General features: G+C 42.9%; 1 protein-coding gene across 4 annotated transcripts; it reads left to right on the forward strand.

The window, feature by feature from the left end:
• The first annotated feature begins 624 nt into the window (after window positions 1-624).
• On the forward strand, window positions 625-18,259 carry RLIM (ring finger protein, LIM domain interacting). 4 transcript variants are annotated; one of them, XM_067005200.1, is made up of 4 exons: window positions 626-649; window positions 9,689-9,877; window positions 10,726-10,809; window positions 11,635-18,259. In XM_067005200.1, the coding sequence occupies exons 2-4, from the start codon at window positions 9,709-9,711 to the stop codon at window positions 13,167-13,169; spliced, it is 1,788 nt and encodes a 595-aa protein (XP_066861301.1). In that variant the 5' UTR covers window positions 626-649; window positions 9,689-9,708; the 3' UTR covers window positions 13,170-18,259. The 4 variants fall into 4 exon arrangements, with proteins under 4 accessions (XP_066861302.1, XP_066861301.1, XP_066861303.1 ...); XM_067005202.1 differs by lacking the exon at window positions 626-649 and adding an exon at window positions 665-824; XM_013185196.3 differs by lacking the exon at window positions 626-649 and adding an exon at window positions 5,093-5,214.
• Window positions 18,260-18,752: the final 493 nt, after the last annotated feature.

Here is an 18,752-nt window from a genome sequence, read left to right on the forward strand (position 1 = left end):
GCCTTTCTGTGGTGTGAGGAGCGTCTAACACATGGCACCAGGCCAGCCGTTGCTTTAGGTAGTGTAGCCTGAGTAAGATGAGGGGAAACCCTGTGCATCTACAGAGTGAGGAAGGTGAACATCTTTAACAGCCTTGCTGCTAATTTTTTTTCCTCAAAAAATAAAAACTAGCTTGGGAACGCTGGACATTGCCCGCCTCAAGAGCTGGCACCTCTGCCCTCGCGCTGCGAGGTGACACGAAATGGCCCCCATGCCAACAGGCCTGCCTCTTGTGGGGACACTAAAACTGCCAGTCATGACCCTTGAACAGCGCCACCCTTGGGCTCTACCGAGCCCCGGGGAGGCAGGGGGCGGCAGGGGGCGGCAGGGGGCGGCAGGGGGCGGCAGGGGGCGGCAGGGGGCGGCGGGCAGAGGGCGTCCATCGCCTCGCACCCCACCCCAGCCTTTGCCCCTCTTCAAAATGGCGGCGCCCCCCCCCCACCCTTCGCACGGGGCCGCTCTGCCCTCCCCGGCGGTCCTCCACGCTCCTCTCGTTGGTAAGCGGCCACCCCGCCCCGGCCCCGGAGGCGCCGTCGGCGCATGCGCAGGGCGGGGAGCGCGCGTCTTCACTTCCGCCGTCGGCGGCCGCTTCCGGTCCCCCCGTTCCTTGGTAACAATGGAGCACAAAATGGCCGCCTGAGGGGAGCGGCGGGCGGCGGGCGGGCGGCGCTGCGGCTCTGGGCGGACCCACGGAGCCGGGGCGGGGGAAGCCGGGACCGAGCCCGGTTTGGGGGGGGGGGAGCCCGGGGAGAGCAGCGCATCGAGAGCCGGGCGAGCGGCGGGCGGTGAGTGCGGGAGGCCTGCGGGCGGCCGCCCAAAATGGCCCGCGGCGGGGAGAGGCGCGGGGGGGAACGAGGGGGAGCCGGGGGGGAGCGGGGGGCGCCTCGGGGCCCGCTCCGCTGCCCCCCCCCCCGGCTCCTCGGGGTGTCGCGGGAGGAGATGGCGGCGGGCGGGCGGCCCTGCCCCGGGTGGGCTGGGCCCCGTCACCCCCCGGGGCCTTTAGCAGCGAAAATAACGCAGTGGAGGGGGAGAGCCTGCTGCTCCTCGCGGGGGGGGTGTGCTCCCCCCTCCGGGCAGGGCTGGGGGCTCTGCGCCCTCCGGGCGGGGAGGAATGGGGAGTTGGCCCTTTTTTGGAGGGGGAGCGGTTGCAGGCGCTGCCTGAGGCCTCGCCGTGCTGCTCAGTGCCTCGTTCAGCAGCCCCAGCCCTTCAGCACCGTGTCCTCGGTTTGTGCTTCCCGTGGGCTGAGACGAGAAGGCCTCTAGTGGGAGACGGGGCAGAGGAGCTCTTCCTGTCGCTGTGTCTCTTGCGAGGGTCTCCATCGGCTTGGGACCTGCTGAAATCTGTAATGTTGGCTGTTCCTGCCCTGTTGGCACGTTAACCACGTTACCTCTGTGCTGTTACCTTAGTTTTCTGTGCAAGTTCTTCCTTCCTTTTCTTAATACTGCTCGTTGACATTCATGTTTACCATGTCTCAAAACTATTGTCAAGCTCAGTTGTAAATATATTTCTTCATCTTTGGTGGCCTGCTTTAATGGAGGAGCAATATCAAGCTGGTGTAATGTGTAGATTTTAAGGTTCATTATTTATTTTGATTTTAGCATGTAGTAGAAGGAGCCTGACAACAGGTTTCACAGCAAAAATACTGATTTTTAAAAAACATTTTTGTTTGTTTATTTTTCAAAAAGCTAATCGGGAGGAGCTTATAAACAAGAATTCAGACTGCCCTGTGCCCAGTAGTGCAGTCGCACAGCTGAGGTATTTCCCTGCCCAGGCTGGCAGTAGTGGTTGGTTTCAGATTGTCAGTTGTCATGAGGATGCTAAAGGAGTCCCGATACCAATTTGTCCCTGAATGTTAATTGCAGTGACTTGACCGTGTTTTTATAAAAAAATAGCTGGCTGCTTCTTAGGCAGTTAATTATCTTAATTAAGAGTTTGATACTTAGTTTTGTTGTAGTGGTCAACTAGCACTTAAAATGACTGCATTTCCTCTAGAGATTTACCATTTTGGTATTAAACAAATTATAGCTTGGAATTTCGTCTCCCCTGCTGCTAACAAGTGGAAAGCATACCATACATTATAAAATAAAGGAATTTGTTAATGTTACACAGCTAAAACATGACAGTTATTGTTTCCTTCAGCAGCAGTTCTGACTACAGAAACGTTTGTGACTGAATAAGCGCACCAGCGTTTGTTAAGCATGTAGTGGCTGACATCTGTATCATATTTATTTTCCATATTCCTGAATACATAGACATACCAAGGTGTACCGGAAACAGTGCTACAAGTGTCTGGTCTCCATTATGTTTCTTTTTTTTTTTTTCTGTTTAAGTATTTTTAGGGGAATGAGTAATGTGATCCCTAAATGGAAATATTTTCTTAAACACCCGTGTGTTAATGTACCTGGCTAGTTTATCCATTTATTCCTCATCCCTATGGAAATGTATCAAAATAAGTTCCTTGATCTTGGTAGAATGCTTCTAATTGCAGCGGAGGTGTTGTAATATCTTTTTTTACTGCTGTAGCTTAATGTTTTGACTTAATTTACATGAGCCTAAAGGTTCCATTTGAGTCCAGCTTAACAAGTTACTAGGCTTTTGTAATTTTTTCGTAGATATTTCTATTTCCGTGTACTAAAACATCTCTGAATCCAAGCAAGATTATTGGGTATTTATCGGAGTTCTTGAGCCATAATCTCAGTCTTGAGAAGAGCTTATCAACTCTTTAGCTTGAAAAACTTGGTCTTGAAGGGATAAAACAAAACTCAAGATATGTTTATGATGGTCTCGTGCATCTCAAAACCAACACCTCTGAACAGAGCAGTAGCGTAAGAACTTAGAGGCAGGATCATTGTGTGGTGAGTAGGGGCAGCCAGAAGTGTCACGCAGACGCAGTTTTGCTTTTGTGCAGATTCCTGGCTACAGGTAAGATCGTAAGAGACGCACAAGGCTGTACCTCCCTCGTGTTATTAACGAGGGACTTGTTAGTGTCTTGCTGCTGATCTGCAGTGCTGAAGGCCAGCTTTTTACTGAAGGAGGTCTGCAGAGTTGTGCAGTCTCGTAAAACCATCTAAGGATAATTGAGTATGTAGGAAAAGTCAGGGCGCGCGCACTTGCTCCTAATTTAGTAACTTAAAAGCATTTCACTTAGAGCAGCCTTAATTTCAATATGCAAGATATATGTGCACATAATCTTGTTAAAGTGCTTGAGCTTGCCTGCCTTAGTTTGTCGTCAGAAATGGAGTTACATTCTTAGGGGTAGGTATTGAAATTCACTTAGATTTTGCTTAAATGTATTTTCCACTTTCATATTTGTTGGGTACTAGACAGCAACAATAACAACAAAAAATCCTCACATCAGAATCGCTGGGTGGGTTGTATTTGCAGTGATTGGCAGTGTTTTATTGGCCTTCTTGTAGAAGCTCTATTGGCAACAGTTTTGTGGAGAAAGTGAGAGTAAACATAGAGCTGGGCTTTCCTTTAAGTAAAATCCAGCAGGGTGCGATTGGCTTGGTGCTTTCACTGACCAGAAGTTCTCCTTCTGCAGAAATCAAAGCGCTACATGATGGCCTTCGGTTTTGTGGGCACAACTTCCTTACTTGTCAGTCCTGTTTATGCCGCTGACTTTCCGTGGCAGCGCTGGGTACTGGTGTGCAATATCACTTCTTCCTTCGAGCTTTCTGCATGCTGAGCTAGCAGGAAGCTTGCTGCTGGGGGAGAAGAGCCCAGCTTCACAACTGTCTTCTCCCAGTGCTGGGACTTGTGGACGCTAAACTTTCCCTTCTGTGGTACCCTCTGGGTTTGAGCACAAAAGGAAATGCTGTCTTTTGTTTTCAACATCTGTGTGAAAAATGCTGTGCTGATAAGCGCAGAAGATAAAACGTGAAGCTCTTATTTTGGTGATTGTTGCTGTGTTATATATTCTTAGTTCCGTCTTCATTCCACATGCTCACTGTTCTGGAATTGCTAAGTCCCACCCTTTCATCCAGAAGGTGATGCTGGAAACCTGTAATGAATTGTTTTGTTTTTGTGCCTAGATCTCTTTGAGGTGGGGTACAGTAAGATGGCAAGTGTTTGTACCTTCTTAGCAGCTTGTTCTGTTAAAATATTTTCGTTGGTTTTTTATTCTGTGGATTTTTTTGCAGCTGTGCTGAACAAGTATTCATTTGCTTTCTATTATTTAAAATGTACGTTCAGAGTGATGTCTTGCTGTATGGACTTTACTTTGAAATGTTCTGGGGTAGTGAATTGGCTGAATCCGTGTTTAACTCTCCATATTAAGTTAGCAGTGAATTTTATTGCAGTTTACCTGACATACTTCTAAGAAGACAAATTTCTTCCAGCTTTCCACAAGTGGGGCATGTTCTGTGGTATTTTTCGAGGCAAAGAGGACGTAGTTCTTGTGTGTTTAGAATTTGTGGTAAGTTTAATCAGAAATCTAGAAACTGTGTAGAGCTGTTGTTCATCAGACTATCAGAAAGCAAGAGTAGGAGAAAAAAGGAGTACGTCCAAAATTCATGCTGCAGTTTCGAAAGGTGGAAAAGTTCCTTGTTACCATTTCTGAGATGTAGATTAGTGAATTGTACCTACACCATCATAGCCTTCAGTCTAATCTCGAAGGAAGACTTGTGTAGCTACCCAGAAAGACAAAAAACTTGAGGCAATGAAGCTCCATGTATAATGCAAATAGCTGTTTGATTTCACTGTTTCATGGTATCTTCTTTCCTTAATGATAGGATTCACTGACAGTTTTTTGCTTCTGCTTTTGAGCTTGCAGTCTCGAGAGATGAAATATTTAAGATGAAGATGTAGTTCCTGTTATGTCTGCCTTTCTGCTAGCTTTGGTTATTGAGAAGTTGTGCGCTGACGAGCATGGAGACTATTTCTACACTTCTGATTCTTCTAGGAAAGCCTAGTAGTTGGATCGATTGTGGTCCAGGGGAGTCAGTACTGCCCGTTAGGTTGATTCTGTTTGTGCTTAAAGAGCCCGGAGTAACAGAACTGCCCGCTGTAGCTGCTGCTCTGTGACATCTGAGAAATGGAATGGGAGAGACTTCTGGCTGGGGCCGGTCCTGCTGAACGGGACGGTATGTTAGAGCTGCTGGAGCCAGAGTTTGTGGAAAGAGCGTTGAGCAGACAGCTGCGTGGCTCTTCTGCAGAGCTAAAACGTCTCTGAGGTGTGTTCAGTGAAAGTGGGGAGAAAATAGTTAACCTGAAACAAGCCAAAACCAGAAATATAAGGTGGTGTAGCTTCCACTACTGAGTCGCTGCTTTTAGTCAAAGGGTTTGATAATTCCTGCAGACTAGGAGTAGGCAAGGTGCTCTACTGGTTGAAGTACCTAATTAAGATGAGGTTATGAATCATAAATGAGAAATTAGCCTTTTGCTGAGCACATCTATGAGACACTTATTCATATTGTCATCATTCTTTCTGTGTATACCAAGGTATTAATTATGTTGCTGGGACATGAGGTAATTCAGGAAACGTTCGAACATACAGGGCGCTACGACTTTGCACGTAACGTTGAAATACCAGGAACGCCTAGATGGGGGGAATTTGAGAGATCTTTGCTGCACAGCAGGCTCGTAAGCATCTCATTTGTTTCTGCACATCAGCTAAGTGCCTTTCTCCTCTTAAAATTTGAGGCTTGCCTCGTAAATCTGATGAAGATTATAACGTTAAGGTTTCGTGTTTTCAAGAATGCAGGTTAAGTTAGTGTTTTGGTGTTCAATGCAGATAACTGATGTCAGGAAATATTAACTGTTTTTGAAGGGGAAAGAGCTAGCAATTTAGCAACGTGACTTCTATTCCATCAGTACTTTTCGGGGAGGAATTCTCTGGTCTGTCAATGCTAAGCACTATGGAGACACCCAGTATTACTGGTGAAGATAAATGGACAACAGGAGTGTTTTATTACTGCCTGCTGTCCCGCTCGTTTTCTTTTAATGACTGTAAATTCCTGACTGGCTTTTGTTTACACGCTCATGACTTGGCATACGGGAAAAGGTAAGATATTTCTTGTGCTGTGTACCGTGAGAATGGTCACTTTGCATTACTGAAGGAACATCTAGAATTCGTAAATCATCCCTATCCAAAAGAGCATATTACGTCCTCTTGAATAAAATAATGTATCAATACCTGCTTGGGGCTTGCTGTTTTTGCTACCACAGTCTGTAGCAGCGGTGGAGAGACAGCTAGTCAGCTGTGCTCTGAAATCTCTGAGATTGTTGAAGCGTAACTGCGGGGAAGATCCTTTGCTGACTTATCAAAGGATGGGAGCACCACTTAAGAATTCACTGTAGTATTCGCTGGAAAATACCTGGATATTCAGCTGCTGAAGAGTATTTCCCTTCACTTATTTTTTTTAAGAAAAAGTAGTTTATTCTAGCTGTGATTCAGTACAATATCTTGTTTTGGGCAACCTTCAGGTGATTTTTTTCCTGTTTCCTGTAAAAAAGATTTTCATTACTGGATATCTTGGCTGAAGTTGGCAGTAATTGACAGATCTGAACTTCCTACTCACAGATGTGACCTTCCCCACCCTTTGTCAACTCAGTGCTGACAAGGGAGAACACTAAATAAGGAAATTCTGAATCTTTTCACTTGAGTAAGAACAAAGTCTTACTTTGAGTTGAACGAAACCACTGGGAGAAAGAGAAACAGTTGAAGCGCACCTGCTTATTAGATAATCAAATGTTGGGTATTCTTCTGTAACTTAATATTATACCTGTAGCTTTTCCCTTGTCAGGTTTCCCTGTGTTGCTGTAGTCAGCTTCCTTAGGCCAGTCATAATTTGCTGCAGTGTATGAGCTGAGAGCAGAAGCCTGAATCCCCTGAATGAGGGATGGGTTTCCACATTATTTGTGACCCTCCGCTGCATCAAAAACAGAGCAGCACTGCCACCATGGGAACCCTGTAAATGGGATTTGTAGCTGAGATCCCAGATCTAAGGCTTTTTCTTAGCAATGATGTCTTTTCAGTCTTGACCAACAGCGGACTTTACAGTTGAAAGATGAAAGCTGAAACAGGAGGAAAGGGGAGCAAGCCTGGAAATAAGAAAGACTGACTTCGCTGTAGTTTCAGCATTCCTAAAGAGTCAGCTATTGAAGCGTGCATCAGTCTGTTGGTAAAGAAGGTCATTTTTCTCAACTTCACTTGTTTTGCCTCTGCCTTTCTTCCCTGACCAAGAATAGTGTCCACTTCATCTTCTGAAATGGAGTGGACAAAAGTCTTTCTGTCAAGTAGGTGTTAGATAGCCAAGGTGCCCGCAAGCACTGGAGTTTGCAGTCAAAAGGAAAATTTCAAAGCATAAGCAGTAAACAAATGTCATACTTTGTATACATAATGTACTCTTTTAAAACCTGTTGTTGAATTAGCCTAATGCTTACAAATATGTTAATGTTGCAGTTTGTGAAGAACACGTGTTTCAAACTCAGTAAAAATCAAGGTAGCAGCCGTTTTGAGGAAAATATTTTACAAACAGCTTTATGCTGCCCCTGTCCTTTAGCGTTACTGCATTCCCTAATTTTCCTAATTGTACTGTCAACTTTGCTTCACTGTCGTCGGTCTCATGGAAAAAAAGAAAATGCTGGTTAGAGTATTTCCCCAAAGCTAATGCATCTTTCTGGGCTTTATTTTGGAATCAAGTCTCATTCTACTTGGGATATTATTCAGGTGTATCTTGTAAAAAGCAGCAGCTTTGTCTTTCTGGTATTTTCCTTTGATTGGATATGTCTTGAAGTTAGTTGGGGTCATAGTTCTGTTACAGAAAGCGTGTAAAAAGCTGTCACGTTTCAAGCAAGCTATGTTCTCGTTAGAAGTACGTGTGTGAGGTTTGAAGGGCATACGGATTTCGTAACAGCCCAGTCCGAGTGGGATGTACCTGCTGGAACTGTTGTGCAACTTCCCCTGTGAGTGGGTTTACTTGACAGCATGTCACATGCGAGTCTTCAGACTGGCCATGCAGTCTTCGGATTGCACCAGAGATGTAGCAATGCAGGGACAGCTGATGGCCTTCCATCTGAAACGGTAGTAACCCTACAGATTGCTGCTGCTTTTACTGATGGTTTTTTTTTAAAAAAAGAAATTTGTGGAGACAAATACCAGTAGCCTTCCACACCTGTAATGCAGAGGGCCAACAGGTCGTTTATGCTTTAACATGACTAACTTAAAACAAGTTTTACTGCGTCAGAATGAGGATTGGAGTAGCTATTTCTATAATCTGCAAGTCTGCAATAGTGGGATGTCCTACTCTGTGGAATTTCCTACTGCTACACAGAGGTTGTCAGCGCACTTTAATTTTCACAATAGCAGCTGAAATAAACTCCACTCGGAGATCATGCGGCACTGGTGTTAACTGTGGGCAGTCTTGACTTGACAGCTGTGCTGACAAACCAAAAAAAGATGCTTTTTGCACTAGACAGATGTCTGAGTGTTGGAAACTTTCCAGCAAGAAGCAAAGAGCTTTATTCTTCCATGTCACATGCAACATGGTTTAAATGAACGTTTTTTGATGGGAAATATTATTGCAGAGCTTTTTAGCATGCAGAGGATTAGCTTGCTAATCACCTCTCTGAGTAACTAGATTCTACCAGTTATACAGGAAAATTCTTGATGTTGTGAGTAGCGAGGCATAATGATTAAGGAAACTAGTTATTTTAACTTCATTTGATATATTTGCATGGCACAACTAGTGCCAGTATGTCTCCTGCATTTGCATGTCTTTTGTTTTATTTTTGATCAAATATAGACACTGTATTCATTAATTTTCTTTTTTTTGAAACGCTGTGAAGTATCTTTTCCAAATGAAAAACAATGTGAGGAGAAGATTATATTTAAAAAAAAAATAAAACCACATTATAGAAAATAGTTCTTCGAAGCAGAAGTTATGGCAGGTATACATAGTGGAGTTTTGTCCTGGAAATGTATTAGTCATCAACATCAGTAATTCACTAATTACAGAAACTTGCAAGCAAATTCTTCTCGTGACACACAACTACAGAGCTGATTTTACAACTGCTTTTTTCACTTTGGAGGATACTAAAAGCCCTGTCTCTTTTCTTTTTTCCATATATAGTGTTCTATAGCATCTTCAGACTCATTTAAATCCCTCCATTCTGTTAAAATTCACTTGGATGTTGAAGAGGGTGTTTCTCTTAATTGGCAGTAAATTAGATTGATTTCTGCTTTCTTTACCATAGTGCAGGGAAGGAAGAAGTGATGAATGTTTAATCTCTTTTAGAGTACTCTTTTAGAGTTAGTATAATCATGAATGGTTTGTGCCTCGTGCTACGCTGTTGTATGGCACTGTAAGGCATGGTTCTGGGATTCATGAGGCAGTTGCAGTATTAGGAGTATTTTATTGCAAAAAGATTGTTGTGGACACTTAGTAAACTGATACTATTCCATGTGTTTGTACTTGCTGCTTTGAATATAAGTAGTGGTGGCTCTAGACTTTGTAGTTCTGGAAGTCGCTCATGCTTTGAGAATGATTTTGTTGCGATCCATGTGGTTATGCAGCCTATCTTAACTGAAAATTCATTAGCAAAGTCTTTTTCTCAACTTAATGAAGAATATACTACAGGTTAAACATCTGAATATCGTGCTGTGTTTCACTAAGTTGAATGAAGAGTTTCTTTTTTCTTTTTTAGATACTCTTCCATTTGTCAAGATGGAGAGCTCAGATTCTAGTGATAAAGGAAATATCGATCAATCCGAAGCACAACGTCAGAGTCAGCTAGATCGGTTAGATCGAGAAGAAGCTTTCTATCAGTTTGTAAACAACCTGAGTGAAGAGGACTACAGGCTTATGAGAGATAACAATTTGCTAGGAACACCAGGTAGGTTATGCTTGTGTATATACATCTTACTGGAATCGCTTGTAGTTGATTTGTGTCCTTTTCTGTTCTCCTCAATCTTTTTCACCCATTTAGTTCATGTGCTGCAGTTGTGTTCCGTGGTAGGGAGTAGCTTGTTGCTAACTTATACATACTCAAAATTGAGGGCTCCACCGTGGAGAGGTGGTTGGGACAATGTGGATTCATCAGATACAGAAGTGTTCACACCACTTGATGGGAACATCCAGAGCTGACCCTGTTATGGCCCCTTAGACTTCTGTGATAGAGAAGTAATCGCCCGTAAGCATGTGTGAAAACTTTATGCTGGTATTAAGAGTTTATAACTAGGATAATTAATCTGGTGCAAGATTCTGCATGGGTGTTTTTATGTCCATTTTCAATTGACTTACTACTTTAAATTGACTCTTTATAGGATGATGCCTAATTGAAACCAGTTATAATTTAAAACATGACTTCAACTAATTCAAACTTTTTCATGCTTGTGAACATATTATCATTTTTTTCCCCACTCTGGACAGTCATTTAATTGGTATAGGATGAAGAAAACTGCTGATGAGTTGTAGAGGTTGCAGAACCAGAAAGCACATTTGTCTTTTTTGAGTAGGTTGAAACTGTTGGATCCTTCAGCAAAACTTATTTGGAAGAGTGGTGCTGAAGTGTCTGAACTTCCCCTTAGCAACCTGCTTGGCAGTCTCATTGTGGCAGGATTTAATTAGAGGAAAAAAAAAAAAGACAAAACAGTGGCTTGTACCTTCTGTAGAAGCTTTGGATAATGCTTGCCATACATATGATTTGGAAATATTTTTGGAAAACTTTGCTTATTTTCTAAGGTGAAATTACTGAAGAGGAGTTGCTGAGAAGGCTACACCAAGTTAAAGAAGGTCCGCCACAGCAAAACAGTGATGAGAATAGAGGTATATACAGTATTTGTGAAAACTCTTAACTTTAGCACCCCATACGGACCTTAACTTGAGTGCAGGAGTGGAACAAGTTAAGCCTAGGCAGGTGCAAGGTGAGCTTTGTTTCAAAACTAAGTGAACGTTATGTCTGATATCTGCTGCAGAGATCAGTTTGGGACAGATTTCACCCATAACGTGTCTGTTACTTGCATCAAAATAAAGTTCCATTTGGGTTTCTTTTTCTTTATTTTTAAGATTGTTTTCCTGTCTGCTCCCTTCTGGGATGCTTTTGGCAATTCTTTTTGTTTTTATTCACCATTCTTCCCTTCCAAAGGTGCTCTACGGGTTTTGTTATCACCCCTCTAAAGAGGTTGGTGGAGGATTCTTGGAGCTTATTGCTGGCGTTCATTCTTTAGTGAGATGGGTTTGCTGTAAAGCTGATCTTCAAGTGAAGGGTCAGGACAAACATAGGTCTCAATTCAGTGGTCGCTAGATCCCTTAATTGTTTGGAAAGGAAAACACAGAATATTGATGTGTTTTAACACAGGAAGTAAGACTTTCCATTTACAATAAATAATATGTGTTACTTAGACTTGTTTGCTGTGTGATGGCTGCAGCCTGTCTGTGCATGTTAGGAAAAAAAAAGTCCACTCCTGCTCCCTTAACAGAGCTCTGGTAGATAAGAACTGTGATGCTACATGTGAAACCATGGTTGTGCTTGATGGGATTAAGCGCTTCTCAGCTGTCACTTTTTTAAATTAAGCACTTATGTTTTTGGAAAAGATCACTCCAAAGTTAGCTAAGTACTCTAATTTTGGTAGTTCACTGTCTTTTTCGCAGGTGCAGAGTCCGCAGAAGATGTTTCAAATGGAGATTCTATAATAGACTGGCTTAATTCAGTCCGACAGACTGGAAATACTACACGAAGTGGGCAACGAGGAAACCAATCTTGGAGAGCAGTGAGCCGGACTAACCCAAATAGTGGTGACTTCAGATTCAGTTTGGAAATAAATGTCAACCGTAATAATGGGAACACAAATCCGGAAACTGAGAATGAGCCATCTGTAGAGCCTTCCAGTGGGGAGGATTTGGAAAACAGCCAAAGTGACTCTGAAATTCCAAGGTCTGAATCACCGTCTGTAAGGCAGCCTGGATCAGAAAGGAGCACTTCAGAGGAGCTAACAACTGAGGAAGCCTCTCCTCCTAGAGGGCAGAGGAGAGCGAGAAGTAGGAGCCCAGAACAGCGGAGGACACGGGCTAGGACTGATAGAAGTAGGTCACCTATTAATCCAGTGAGTGAGGCTACTCGCAGGTCTCATCACAATACGTCATCTCAAACGCTTGACCATTCTTCGGTGAATGAAGCTGAGGGAAGCTCTAGAACTAGGCAGCATGTGACATTGAGGCAGCATACAGTGGGGACTGAGATGCCAAGTGAAAACGCAGTTCTGTTTTCAGCCCCTGAAACAAGACCTGTTCCTCAAGCAGCAGGTTCTTCAGAAACTAATGGTGCCAATGAGTCTGCAACTCCTGGGCAGAGGCCTCCTACCATAGTGCTCGATCTTCAGGTGAGAAGAGTTCGTCCCGGAGAGTATCGGCAAAGGGACAGCATAGCCAACAGAACTCGGTCCCGGTCCCAGACCCCTAACAACACGGTCACTTACGAGAGCGAACGGGGAGGGTTTAGGCGCACGTTTTCACGTTCAGAACGGGCTGGAGTGAGAACTTACGTCAGTACCATTAGGATTCCTATTCGTAGGATCTTAAACACAGGCTTGAGCGAGACTACATCAGTTGCTATTCAGACTATGCTGAGGCAGATAATGACAGGCTTTGGAGAGCTGAGTTACTTTATGTATAGTGATAGTGATGCAGATCCTAGTGGCCCAACTCCAAATCAGAACGTGGATGCTTCTGAGCCACAGAACGGAGGTGGTGGTAGTTCAAGCAATGAAAGTACGGATGTTAGCTCAGGGGAGGTGTACGAAGGTGGTAATGAAGGTGGTTCAACATCTGGTGCCAGACGGGAAGGTCGGAATACAAGAGGATCGGTCACGTTTGAAGAAAGTGGTTCTCTACCATTCCTTAGCCTAGCACAGTTTTTCCTACTAAACGAAGATGATGATGACCAACCAAGAGGACTCACCAAAGAACAAATTGACAACCTAGCAATGAGGAATTTTGGTGAGAGCGATGCTCTGAAAACCTGTAGCGTGTGTATTACAGAGTACACCGAAGGCAACAAGCTTCGGAAACTGCCTTGTTCTCACGAGTATCATGTCCACTGCATCGATCGCTGGTTATCAGAAAATTCCACTTGTCCCATTTGTCGCAGAGCAGTCTTAGCGTCTGGTAACAGAGAGAGTGTTGTCTAAATGAGATCTGAATTTATGGCCGAGCAGCTAGTGTAATAGTGATGGGCAAAGAAGTCACTTCCTTTATGGCCACTTTTTGAGTGGTACCTCATTGTATAGTAATGACTTGGAGTGAATCTTCCCTCATGAGAGCATTTTCTCTGAATTCAAGCTTTTAAAATTGTAAAATTAATTAGGGGTTTCGAGATCTAGCCAGTTTGTGTGATTAAATTTCACTTGTCCAAAGACGCCTATCCATTTAAAAATACTTTTTTCTTTATGAAGTTCTAGCCCCTTTCTTCCCCCAGTCCAATAAACATTTTGTCCTAAAGATTGTGCTTATGAGGAATCTGAGAAGTCATCCCAGCTTAATGTACATGAGTGGTAGATGATTTTTTGCAAGAAATCCAACTGACTGAGAAAAAAATAACACGAATTTAATTGCACACTTGAACATGCTTTTAATTTTCATACTGGGTTAATATTGGACGTGTCTGTGTAAATAACACTAATGTTAGCCCTTTCCCCATCACTATGGCACGCTGTAGGATGAGCTGTTAGCTTAATTGGGATATTTATCTTGTTGTGGAAATATAAGAATTGCCTATGCTTGTTTAAATAAAAAAAAATCTGTTTTAAAATTGTAAAGCTTTTTTGTAGAAGCTCAGTACTTTTCCAATGCACTGTTGTACTAACGCATTAAGAATTAAAATTGTACCATGCTTAGAAATCGAGAATGCTTTTCATACAAAACCCACCACACAGAGAGCAAACTAAATACAAGAGAGCTGCTTTTGTAACTGTGTGCCTGTCAAGAGCAGTGCATATCTGTACTATTTATGTGAAAAGCTACTGTAATATAAAAACAGTTGAATTAGACATCTTAATTGCATTTAAAAAATGGAAATTAAATGTTTATAATTGCAGTGTTTTGGCTCAGTAATGCCACCCAAAAAGATGATAAAAATTAGAAACTGTTCTAATGGCTGTTTTTTTCTTTTTCTTTATACGGTTACTAATATATAATAATATAAACCGGTGTGTACCAGATTATTCCGTCAGGTTTATGCCCAATTTTTGCATTTTTTACTTTGAAGTTTGAGGTAACCCTGTGTGATTCTTCAGCAGGCAAATAGTGACCCCCCCCCCATCAGCTTCAGCAATATTAGTAATCTCTGCATCTGTTCAGTGAACATGATATATCCAGTGTTGGTTCGAGTGCTGCAGAAAAATAAGTATTAGCTGGGAGAGATTAATTATTAGAGTGCTACGTTAAATTTGGAGACTGTAATTGATTACTGGAATATATGTAATGTTATTCCTAAGATTGGCTACACATTCAAAAAATACTCCTTATACTCCCATTGGAATGACTAAAAATTATCTTTAGAAGTATGTTTGTGGCACACTGAAATGGAGAACCAGAAAATGTGTTGCTGCCTTGACGTCGTCCTGAGCAACCTGCTTGGTTGGCCCTGCTCGAGCAGGGCTTGGACCAGATGGACCCAGAGGTCCCTGCCAACTGCAGCCAGTCTGATCCTGTACCTTAACTCATCGGTGTCAGGAGAAAACATCCCTGCACTTCAATGAGCTGTCTTTGGTTTATTCCCTGGTGTTGTTTTTTTTTTTCCCCCTAGCTTATGTCTGCAACAGGGAAAGCAGTATATCTTTCACCTCCAGAGTGGTAGTTGCAAAGGGATATGAACTGCTCTTGCTGGCTGTAAGGGAAATGTTGTGTGCTCCTCAGATGATAAAACCAAAGCTAGCCTATCTTTTTTTTGCCTAATTAAAAAACATTTTTGATGTTTTCTAGTGGTGGTTGCATAAAATACAGTCTCTGCTCTAAGCCATTTTTAATGTCTCATCAGTTAAGGATTCCACTGTGTCCCAAAATTCCAAATTTTTAATACGTGTGCATTTTGTGGTGTTTGGTTCAGTGGGAAACCCTGAGTGGCTATTGAGTTTGCTTTCCTCCTCGTGGGACGCACTGTCATGGCACAGGGAATACATGTTTTTTGGGGATTTTGTTTGTTTTTAACAGAGGAATAAATAAGCTCGTGCTCTTAAGTTTTTTCCCCTCTGTGACATGCATCACTCTAAAATTGGAAGTTAGCTATTAATTTCAGGTGCTGGACTCTCGTGAATGTAGGTAATGTATTTGATGCCAAAATTTCTTCAACAAAATAACACTTCTGAATTTCTTCCAGTAGCATTCACATAGCAAATACTTGTTATTGGTTGCAGTTTCCAGTAGCTTTATTGACTTACTGGAGCGTAGAATCAGAAGGGAAAAAAAACCTTCTCCACATGAATGCCATTTTAGATTTTGAAAACCTGACATACATTTCTGAAGACTGAGCACGGTGACCAGAAAGAAAGGAGCCCATTAGTGCTACTTAAGGTGAGGCACGGCTGTGATGCGTGTCATTCAACATAGCTTGCTTTTTTAATGTTCTGAGTTTCCAGTAACTGTACCCTTTGGTAGGCTCAACTTTACAGTTTTGTTATAGCTTAATAGTGGCATGCCTTAACATCTTATCTTTCTGTAATGATAGCAACTGATAGAATGTTGGAGGTTTCCCAAATGGTACCAAGAACAAAAAATTTAACCTGAGTTGAGAAGCCCTTGAGTGTTCTCAATATTTTACACACCTTTTCCAACGCTGAGTGTACTGAAGGTGCTGGGAGCTAGGTGCCCAACGTCTGGAAAAGTTGGCAGGAATTAAATTGCTGATACAACGAAGAGCTCCTTGTGTAGCTGAGTCATCTGTCGGCCTCTGCAGTAGTGCTGGGGAAGAGCAGTGTCCCAGCTGCTGGGATCCGCAGCCAAAAGCTCGGTGATGGCCACAAATGCCTTTGTATCGTACCACATCCACAAACCCCCTGCCTTCTGCGGGGCGGTTGTAGGGCTGGGATCTGGCAAGAGGAATTCCCAAGTGCTGCTGCATTTTACCCTAATATCTTGAGGTAATTCCATTTCTGTCCTTTTAAAGTTATGTTGCAGTTAGGAAAAGTCAGTATTTCCACTTCGGTTGCTAACAAAATGTGAAATGCGCTAATTTTAAAGGCTCGCCGTTAGCCGATTTTGCAGCTTATAAAGTCATTATGGTATTGAGATTTCGTACACATTGCTGCCCTCGGTTTGCTCTTTCTTGGTATTACAGGTGGGATGCAGCACCTTTACTCACACTTATAGCCATATGAAAGGTTAAAATGTCCATTTTTGTGATTTTGAAATGCCTGCTCGTACAGAAAAGAAGTATAGAGGCAGAGGCAGCCTTGTTGCGGCAGCTGCCTGGTTCGTAGTGCCACCTTGTGGGAGCCTCTCTTACCCTGCCTTCAGAGCCGGCACAAATCTCCATCTCGTCACTTGGAGCAGCCTGGTTTCTTGCGTCGAAGGCTTGTGCTTTGCTTTTGAAGGGGATTCCCTGTTACCGCCTGCCTCTGCGTGCCTCTGTAGTTATCGTGGTGTTTCTTTCAAACGGCAAACCACCCAAGCTGCTGTTGTGAGCGCTTATCTGGTGGGTGAGCTGAATTCCTGTCTTACGGGACAGCTCTCTGTCTGCAGGACCTCCGTACACAGCTGCGAAAGCAGTTGCGAGGCCAAAACCTAGAAGAACGAATGGTATTTTTTTAATTAAGAGTATGTTTGATAGCTTAACTCAAATTGCAAACTGATACAGAGTTGTGGGTGCTTACTTTTTTTTTTTCTTTTTCTTTCTTTAAATTAAGGCTTTATCCATTAAAAGACTGTGAAGACTTATTCCTGGGATTTGTTAGATTTCCTTTTTATGTGCACTTTTTTTTTTAATCACTTACAAGAGGTTGGTTTTTTGTTGTTTTTTTTTGCAAAGAACTTGTAGGCAGTTAATTGACTCGTTTTAAAAATGATTTCATTAGCGTAGCTACCGCATGCATAGAAATTACTCATTAAAAGTTTAAAGACTTTTGGTAGGAAGTATTAACGTGCATGCATAGCAGCTGCACTAACACGATACTGTACCAGATTTGAAGGAGCCATAATTGTCCATTGTGTCAGCTTGCAAACTAATGTATTTCCCACTAATGTTGACACAATGGAACATAATGACTGTCATCCCAGTTTCCTGTCAGTTAGCTGGATTATGCAAATACGTCGCGTCCAAAGGGCTGTTTCCCTGTCTAATTGCAGGGGATGTTTATCTTGCAAGGGTTGCCTGCACAATGGGGAGGCTCCACGCCGTGTCATGATAACGAGGGGCTGACTTGAAGACAAGGGAAGAGGCAGTGGCACGGCTGGCCGTGGGGCTGTGATTTTTGGCAGTGCCAGGTGGCTTTTTCTGAATCTCCCAACGCAATCTTTGCCACCACACTGCAAGGTTCACCTGGTTGGCGTAAGCCGTGGCCTTATCTTTGGCTTAAGATCCTTTTCATTACCATAACGTGTACATATGTATGTGTCCAATATTTTGGTTTTCTCCCCATCATACCGCAAGGACTCGTTGCTTAATGAGGGTGTGTAGTCAAGTGTTGGTGAGCGTTGGCTCGGAGCCACATTAAGGGAATCTGTAACAAATTCAGAAATATTTCCAATCTTTGCATACGCTAGGCTGTTCTTTTTTGTTGTTGTTGTTTGTTTGTTTGTTTCTTTGTCCTTGACTAGGGAGGGAAGGAGGAAGGTGAACAGACAGAACTGATGGTAGCTTACCCAAAGTACATTAAGTCTGTGTTGTGTTAAAAAAGAAAATCAATTTGCATTTGTTATACCAGGGCTTCCCAACCTCTTTTTGAGATGTCTTTTAACCATACTTTTGGGTTTGTTTTGATTATTTTATGTGGTTTTGGTCCCTTCAGCTAAAACACCCAACACCCTTTCCTGAATCTCCCTCTCTGCCAGTATGGCTATCGGTTGGGAAGCCCTGAATTCAACTGAGAATGTAACAGTTTTCTTTTTTTTTTTGTACAGTGCTTTACATCTGTTTATACTGGACTTGTTTAGTACAAAATGGTACTCTGAGGTCATCGGACAACAGTTTGACCAGATTTGATAGCTAATATTTAGGAGGAGTTTGTTCCCTATGTAAGATGTCATAATGCAAATTTAAATAGACTCAATAAAATGCATGAAGTGATCATTTTGTGCTTGATCATCACTCCTTGGTCTTATTCTTCTTAGGGTGGGAATGTACTGGAGTAACTAACGATGGATGTGGTAGGAATTTATGTGTGCCTTTTGCCTTGAGGCTGGGCAGAAAGAAAAGACCCGGAATGGTGCAGAGTTTAGTTCCCTGAAGCATTTATTGCTCCTTAGTACATAAACCAGAAGCAGTAAATCTTCGATGAGCCAGACGTGTAAATCTGTCCTTGGATAATGTGGGATACCAAAGCAGTAAGTTATCTCCTGAGTGCGAGCCGTGACTTTTACCGGTACCCATCAGCGACCGGGTGCTGGCAGTGCTGAGCCCCACCAGAAATGCAGCAAACGCTTCACAGTGCTCGTGGCTTTCATAAGAGGCTCTCACATATGGCTAAAAGCTTCACCATAAATTTAGTAGCTGATGTACATGCAAATGCTTGCTCAAGTGGGAAAGAAATTTTGTAGGGTGTGGGGAGCTGACTTTATTA

Source organism: Anser cygnoides, chromosome 13 (assembly GCF_040182565.1).
Source record: "Anser cygnoides isolate HZ-2024a breed goose chromosome 13, Taihu_goose_T2T_genome, whole genome shotgun sequence".
In the NCBI taxonomy this organism is placed as follows: domain Eukaryota; kingdom Metazoa; phylum Chordata; class Aves; order Anseriformes; family Anatidae; genus Anser; species Anser cygnoides.

Coding starts and splice junctions, on each gene's coding strand:
- RLIM (XM_067005200.1), top strand. CDS start 9,709: ATGGAGAGCTCAGATTCTAGTGATAAAGGAAATATCGATCAATCCGAA. Junction 9,878..10,725: donor CAATTTGCTAGGAACACCAG/GTAGGTTATGCT, acceptor TTATTTTCTAAG/GTGAAATTACTGAAGAGGAG. Junction 10,810..11,634: donor AAACAGTGATGAGAATAGAG/GTATATACAGTA, acceptor TCTTTTTCGCAG/GTGCAGAGTCCGCAGAAGAT.